Below are 8,038 nucleotides of genomic sequence, written 5' to 3' on the forward strand. Positions count from 1 at the left end.
GCGTTTACGTCGGCGCATTGGGCCGTGATTTGTGTCTGTCTTGAGCCAAACATATGCGCACAGACAGTCGGTACGTTGAAATTGCTCTTACAACGAGGTGTCAAGCCATGGTTATTAAGCTAGGGGCGTGTGATATTTGTTGTAACTTAGGGGCATATTTGCTATAGTAAATAAATTACAAATCATATGAACGTAGTACATACTAGTAGTAGTTAATTTACCCTTAATTTAAGGCGACTGTCACACGGATAACAGTTTCCGTTCGACTGTCACACGCGGAGAGGGAGAAAGAGAGAGGCCGAAGGGGGCCCGAGAGAGAGAGAGAGAGAGAGAGACGCACGGCGCCCACTTCCTCCCGGAATTCTTTCTTTATCCATCGCGGGTGCACGAACCAAACATTCCAGTCGTCTGCCGGCAATTTCGATTCCCCCTCTCTCACGAGTTCTCCTATCCCGGATCCATCCAGAAAACCAGGTTGGTCCGCAGCCGGGTCGGTCAAAGGCGCTCCGTCCCTGCCCGGAGTTGATGCGCGCCGCCGTCTGAATCTCTGCGTGAGGCAGGCCGATCAACCGATCCATCCGGCCATGGCGTGCAGGGGATTCTTCGAGTGCGTCCTCAAGCTCTTCAACCTCGTGCTCATGGCTGTCGGGCTGGCCATGGCGGGCTACGGCGCCTACCTGCTCGTGCTCTGGCTCCAGCTGCTGCCTCCGTCGCCGCCGGCGCCGCCTCCAAGCGGCGACCTAGTGCGGCTTGGGCGGCCGATGCTTCTTCTTATTGACGTGTCTATCTCAGATGGGACCTCGGAGAAGCTCATCAGCGCATGGTGAGTCGTCTCTTGATCTCCTTGTGCTTGGATTCTTTGATATGGTTATGGTCTTATGGAACTGATGTGATTAACACTCCGCATCCTTCCTTAAATACTTGTAGTATCCATATAATTGTACTTGTTATTTTCAAAGACTTAAATCGGATTACTGCAGAAAAATATCACTGCAATGAGGGTACTGTCACCTGGTACTGATCTTAGTTTATGTATTTAATGTCAGTGATTGTTCTCGTCTACAGGATCTTCGTTCCGTATTGAGAATTGAATTGTCATAATTAAGAATTAGAACGGGTCTAGATTATATGCAAGTGCTCATGCAGGGCTGAGAATATCTTTGTTTTTTAACCAAGGACTGAGAATGTCTTGCATTATGGATTTTCCTTTACTTACTTTTCCTACCTTTTTTATGTTCTCTGCAGGTTTATTTTTGCATTTATAGGTGTCGGTGTTATACTCTTCATTACTTCCATCTTCGGTTGTGCTGGAGCATCAACAAGGAGTGGATGCTGCTTATCCACTGTATCCTTAACATAATTTCTGGAGATCCTGTTTATTTGTTTTCTTGCATGTCAATTTTGTATGAACTATCAAACAATAATACAATGGATCACTGTGTAACAAGGTATCAATCATAAAAAAACATCTATATATATTCTTGTTCTTATGGAGATCAACATGTAATATGATGTGGGATATTATTTCTGATTAAGTAATGAGACAAAATTTTATTGGATATTCATGGTATGATTAGTTCGGAAACAAATTACATGCAGTCTTATGTAAATGTTTTGCTTTACATTGTGTGATTGATTTAGGATGCTATTGGTAACAAATCTGCATGTTATGATTTCCTTGACATTCAGAAAAGTATTCATTCCTCATCATTTTGTTCATACTAGTAGAGCTTGCTGCAGGATGCTTCATTTTCTTCGACCATAGCTGGAAAGATGTTAGTAGGCCTCATCTCTTGTTTGTTTTTCATGATTGTTTCTCTGGGAACTTAGAGTTTATTCATTTTTATTGTGCAGGTAATTCCAGTTGATAAAACTGGTAACTTTGACATGATCTACAGTTTCCTGAAAGAAAATTGGAGAACCGCAAAATGGGTCGCACTTGGAGCTGTTGTGTTTGAGGTAAAAGCGGAACAATTTCCTTCGGTGTAATTTGATGAAGCATCTGTGGAACAACCTAGATTTATTATCTGTTCCAATAAAGTAACTTGTTATTGTGACACTTATAAATCTGGTCTAAATAAATAACAACTGTTTTTTTAACAGTCGGGGAATCAGAAACTCACTCCATGCTTCTGTTTATATGCTTGTAATGTTGTTCACACAATCCTAAGCTTATGCAGAGATAAATTTGTGATGTGGTAATACTGTTGTTTAGATAACAATCCTGTCTCTGACTCTGTTGCTTTATTATCCAGATCCTATGCATCTGACAAGAAACCACAGCATCTGATTTTCCACATTAAGTCTCAGTTTCTTAATATGTTTTGTGCAGCTTACCTGCAAAGGATATTATCACAAGTCCCAACAAAAAAAATGTCGTGGTTCTAGCTGTACTAGCTGATATCAAGGCTTGCTAGCTTAGACAGCAAAATCAACAGAATATGTTGTAATCTGTAAAATGACAGGTCTTCCTGATGACTTGTTAATTTTTCACACTATATATTCCATACTAACAAGTGCAGCCCTGGGTATGCATTTTGGTGAAAGAAGTGGCAGCTGTTGTTATCTTTTTTACTCAATGTGCACATCTCTCATCATGCCATACTTAAGTTGCTCCAATATCTTTGAGATAAAAACTACCAGAAAAAGTGAAATCCTGTAATCAGATTTGATGCTCTAGATCAGTAACAACAGGCTAGAACATCCCATGGTTTCTCACTAGCACCATCTTTGCAGGCACTGTTGTTCACTGTAGCCCTCATAGTGCAGTCAGGCAATCAAGATGATTATGACAGTGATGATGAGTACATTGACCCGAGGTCCGGAGTCCGTCAGCCATTTGTGAATAAGCAAACTGCTACCGATCCCAGGGTGCCCAATCTTGACTACCGTCCAATCAGGAACGATGCATGGAGCCAAAGAATGAGAGACAAGGTATTACACTGCTGATCCTTATTACTACTACTAGTATCTCAGTGCAAATGCTTTTATTTTTAACTCCTTGTGTTGTGGCAGTATGGGGTGGATTCCTTTGATCCAAACAGGTTTCAACAGGCCACGATATCTCCCGCAGAACAAAGAAACAGATGCACAATCCTCTGATGCTTGGTCGATGCAATTCAGTACTGGTCTCCGAATTTACAGCCAGCTGTGCAATAGCATCGACTTGCATGTAGCATGTGGTTGGGTGATCTGTTGTTTCCAAGTTGTGTTGGATGTGGCGAGCCCTTGCATTCGCCCGTCCTAGTTCCTTCATTTACATAGTCAGAAATCTCTGCATCCTTCAGTCTTTGCAATAATTGAACTTAATTTTGGCCATACAGGACATTCTATTGTGTACACGTTCCCATGGAACCTTATATGGAACTTCAATCTGTGAACCGATTTGCATTGTGCACTGAAGCGTGTTTGAGCTCTGGGTTTATTTATTTGTGTTACGCAAGGTAGAGTATTGTGTTTGAGCGCCGTTTTTTAGCCGGGACCTGATTACGGCGCCATCCAAAACCGTTATGTGTGTTTGGTTCGAGTCGGGCTGGAATCCCAAACCATGTAATCGGCCAGTGCTATACAAAATCGATCACACCTGGCCGTGCCGTTAAGCGTTTCCATCCTGATCCACTTTTCTCGTCCACGTTCGTTTCCTCTTGCCCATCCACATCTTTGCGTACTTGTGTCTGCCTTACATACTGCCACAGCAGCGCCGCTGCCGTAGCATCATGGCCGTCACCCACCGCCACGGTCGTTTCCGTAGCTGCTGTGCCGCCGGCGCCACAGTCGTTGCCGCAACTAATCTACCCTCAAACCACACCGAACGTCAGGTCTTGGTCCATGATTATCTCTCCGTGGAGCAGCCGAGCAGGAGAATCACGCAAGGGCAACCCTAATTATAGTTTTCTTTTCTGTCTTTTCGATTGTATTCATACGCCTTCTCTCCATTGGTGGCCGCTTCGGTGGTGTCGAAGGAAAGGGACAGGCGCTGGTATTTTGCATAGGATCTTCCTATTTTTTCAGTCATGTATGATCGGTGCTTACGTGCTTTGTAACTTGATCTTTATTCTATATAAATGAGACACGTATTACCATGCAAAAAAAGAGAGCGAATGAACCAAACAAAATCAGCAAAAGTCCCATTACAGCCGCAATGCGGGGTAACCACGTTAGTGCATCTACAGCTGGACTTGGCAAATCCGCCCCGTTATACGCTCGCAGGTGCGTGCCCGCAGACAATGCCTGTTGGCCCCTCATATATTGCGCCGCACATCCATATATCTCAAATGCTGATCCTCAAATCCATACAATCCATGCATCTCGATCATACGATACAATTCAGCAGTTCAAAACAAAACAAAGCAAATCATAGTTCAACAAAGCGGACATGCCAAAATGAAATCAATGTCTGAGCGTGACAAATGGCTTTGGATCACTAGACGGGCGCCATCCATGGCGCCTGCTCCGAGCCCAGGTGGACTGCGTCCTGCTCGTCCTGCTCCACCTGCATCCGGGCTGCCTGCTCCGCCTGCATCCGGGCTAGGGATGAAAATGGGTAGGTATGGGTGGGTACAACCTCCTCTTACCGAAACACATACCCATAGAAACTTTCTATACCCCCCCATTTCAATACCCATGGGTACAAATTGACACACATGCCCATACCCACCGGGTATCCTATACCCAGTGGCTATCCAATGGGTACAACATATAAAATTTAAATTTTGAAGAAGTGCATAAATGAGTGTAAAATTCAAGTGATGATGGGCGATCAATCTAGTACCAACGCGAAGTCCTCTGGTGTGTGGCCAATTCCAGGCGGCAAGGGACTACGATAAGTGGTCGGTGGAAGCCGGCATAGTGGAAGGCGGCGGCGGGAACTAGGGTTCGCTAGTTCGAGATTTGGAAAAGAGTGCGTTGGTGATGAGTCGATATTTTATCATTTCGAGTCGCATAGGACATAGGAGGAGTGCGAGCTGGTTGTTGCAAGCCTATGAGCTATCGTTGGTTTAGGGAATAAGGGATTAAGAGTTGATCCATATGAGTTGGATGTAGACCCTGCATGTCATAGGAGTTATTTGCATTTATTAATATTTTTTAAGTATCCATTGAGTTACCCAAGGGTGCAATCTCGTACCCATGCTCTACCCATATATTTTGCGGGTATGGATACCCATTACCCATGAACATAGAATCTTGCCAAGTCTTGCCCATGCCCACTATTTTCGGGTATGGTACCCGCGGATACCCATACCCATGGGCGAAATTGCCATCCCTAATCCGGTTGCCTCCTCCGCGTGCATCCTGGCTGCATGATCAACTCCCGCAGCCGCCCTCGCCGCCTCGTACTCCATACGGTCACTGATCTCCTTATCCGCAAGCCACTTCTTTGCATGCTCATCCAAGAGAGTTTCGTTCGCCAACATGATCTTCGCATCCTCCGCACCCCGTACGAGTTGCAACCTCTCCTTCTCAAGCTCAATCTCGCCAAATGTCTTGCTTTCTTGAGTTCGCATTTGATTGCCTCCTCTTGCTTCTCCAACTCGATCGCCTGCCTCTCAATTTCCAGCTTCTTCTCCACCCTCTTTCGGTCCCACTCCATCCTCTCATTTTGCCCATCCAACATGAGCTTGTACCTCTCATCTTTTTTGTTCTCCCTTACCAAAAAAATGCCCGTCCATGTGGACGACATGTTTGTAGCTGCGACGTGACGGGAGGCTTATGCCTTCTCCCACTTGTTTCACATGACTTGTCAGTTATCCTTTGGCAGGGTGGCTCTTCCATTCGTGACGACAACATCATCCTCTTCATCATTCAATCCAATTGATTGGTGGGAGCTTGAGCCATCATTCCTCTTCTTGCTAGACTTGAGATTGGCCACAAGTTGTGTCCACTTCGGCTTGCTATTCAATATGATCCAACAATGGCTAAAAGCAAACGACTTCTTCTCCTCCTCGTGATACAAAATGGCCCCCACCGCCGTCTAGCAAACAACATATGTATGAGCACGAGAATGCAAACACAAGAAGCATATGCAGATGACGACAAGATGAAGCAATTGAGCCTACATGAGTTGCCACTCCCATCCCACTTTGAGGGCGTTTGGTCACTTCTGAGTAGTAGCCAACATACTTGTTTACTTCCCCTTGAATGATCCCTCATCGATATTGGAGAGATGCCACATTGTGGGTGTGGTCACGATAGGATGCGACTACACATACTCCTTTTGTTCGTGATACTCCTTCCTTATTTTCTTCCAATACTTGTCCCCCTTTTGCTTAGTGCCGCATATTGGATCCATTGTTGTGGCCAACCAAGCTTTGACCAACAAGATGTCCTCAAATCTTGAGAATGTCGGACTCCTTGCCTTCGTCGTCTTGGTCTTCTTATTCTTCTTGCTCGGATTGGGATCGGATGTTGTCCCAACTTCAAATGTGGCGATGCCCTCCAATTCGTACTCCATTTCGGTCGGATCTTCATTGTCGTTGATCATCTTTGATACGGACGCCTCCTAGATGATCATGGTTTGCAAGCATTCATCATGTGCAAAATGAACTAGTGGTATGTGCAAAACATACCGACTCTTGTTCTGTCATTCCGTCAAACATGTTGAGGGCATCCCGGGCGCTGCCGGTGCCTGTGCTCATCTGCACCCGAACGATCTGCGGCGAGTCACATACGTCACCCGTCAGCATTTGCGTGGGCGGAAAGCTCTCCTGAATGGCCCAACCGGCCGCCGAATCCTTCTCTGTCCCAACGGGGTCGAACGGTGTAATCCGCGTCGACACTAGGATGGAAGAGGTGCGGGGTTCCGGGCGCGGCGGGGGAGGCAACTGCTCGACCATGTCCAAACCTCCCAGCGTCACTGCCGCCGCCTACCTCTCTCGTTGTCTGTGTCGCCGCAACTTCCGGGCACGTTCTCCGCCTTGCAAGACGGAGCCGACGAAGGGACGCTGACGGACCAGGCGAACCGCGTCTCCATCGCGGCGGTCGGGGACGGGTTGGACGACATCTATTGCGGTGGATCTGGACTGGTGGTGAGGATGAGTAGCAAGGGTGGCGAAGGCTCGGGCGCAGGAAAGGTTGGAGGGCGGCGGGAGGAGGAGAAAGGGTTTGATGAATTTGGTGCAATTTACGGTGTGATGGGGCTGTCGGGTCTGACGTGGCGGAAATGCCCGGACGCCTCATATCCGTCCTATATTTAGGCTGGATATGAGGGATGTCGGTCATTCCGGGCATTTGAGGCCTATTTAATGAGCCAGTCTAGGTCGAAATTTTATGACCAGTGAACGGACGGACCGCCAACGAATGAGACTGATTTGGATGCCCGGCTGTAGATGTTCTTTAGCATTCAGTTCTATATGGCGCTAGTAGAGCAAGGACGCTTTAGTTTATAGCATTGCTTGTCCACTAATCAGCAGGCAAAGTAGACTGCGCGCACATAAAACAAGGAGCTAGCTTCTCGGTGAATTCCCAAAGCGAATGTGGATGTGACTCATTGTACCATTGTTTTCTTGTCTATAATTCTGCTATCAAGACTGTTAAATAATCAGAGGTTAAAGCCCGGTAGTAACTGATAGACCTCTCAAAATAGGACTATTCTTTTTTTCGGGTTGGCTATAGTGTGTGCAGTCTATTTAGGTAGTAACATAACACATTTCAAGGCAAATTTGGCGCAAGTAGTTAATAAGAAAGAATTATGTGTGGTACATAAGATGATACCATAAAATAACACGTTCAAGGCAAAATGAATCTACATTTAAATAAATAAAGGCTTGCATGATACTATACATATATTATTACCCACTAACGTATGCATGTTACTAGTCTAATTTTTCTCACTATGACCAACCTCATAAGACTATCATTAGTGTTGAATATTTGAGCAAATTACTACAAGATTTAATCCCAATAAACAGTAAATAAATCATGATGGTAATAACAGAGATCGAGCTACTCATGCGGACTAGCAGAGTAGATGAATAGATCGAATCTAAGGCACAAACTGGAAATAGGAATTCTAGCATGATCTCAAACAAGGAGGCAGAAT

General features: G+C 45.5%; 1 protein-coding gene across 1 annotated transcript; it reads left to right on the plus strand.

The window, feature by feature from the left end:
• Positions 1–317: 317 nt before the first annotated feature.
• Positions 318–3,402, plus strand: LOC119337237 (tobamovirus multiplication protein 2A-like). Its single transcript, XM_037609354.1, has 6 exons — positions 318–823; positions 1,246–1,345; positions 1,695–1,775; positions 1,855–1,959; positions 2,737–2,934; positions 3,016–3,402. The coding sequence occupies exons 1-6, from the start codon at positions 585–587 to the stop codon at positions 3,100–3,102; spliced, it is 810 nt and encodes a 269-aa protein (XP_037465251.1). The 5' UTR covers positions 318–584; the 3' UTR covers positions 3,103–3,402.
• Positions 3,403–8,038: the final 4,636 nt, after the last annotated feature.

The sequence above is a fragment of the Triticum dicoccoides genome, chromosome 7B (genome assembly GCF_002162155.2).
Source record: "Triticum dicoccoides isolate Atlit2015 ecotype Zavitan chromosome 7B, WEW_v2.0, whole genome shotgun sequence".
Taxonomy (NCBI): Eukaryota; Viridiplantae; Streptophyta; class Magnoliopsida; order Poales; family Poaceae; genus Triticum; species Triticum dicoccoides.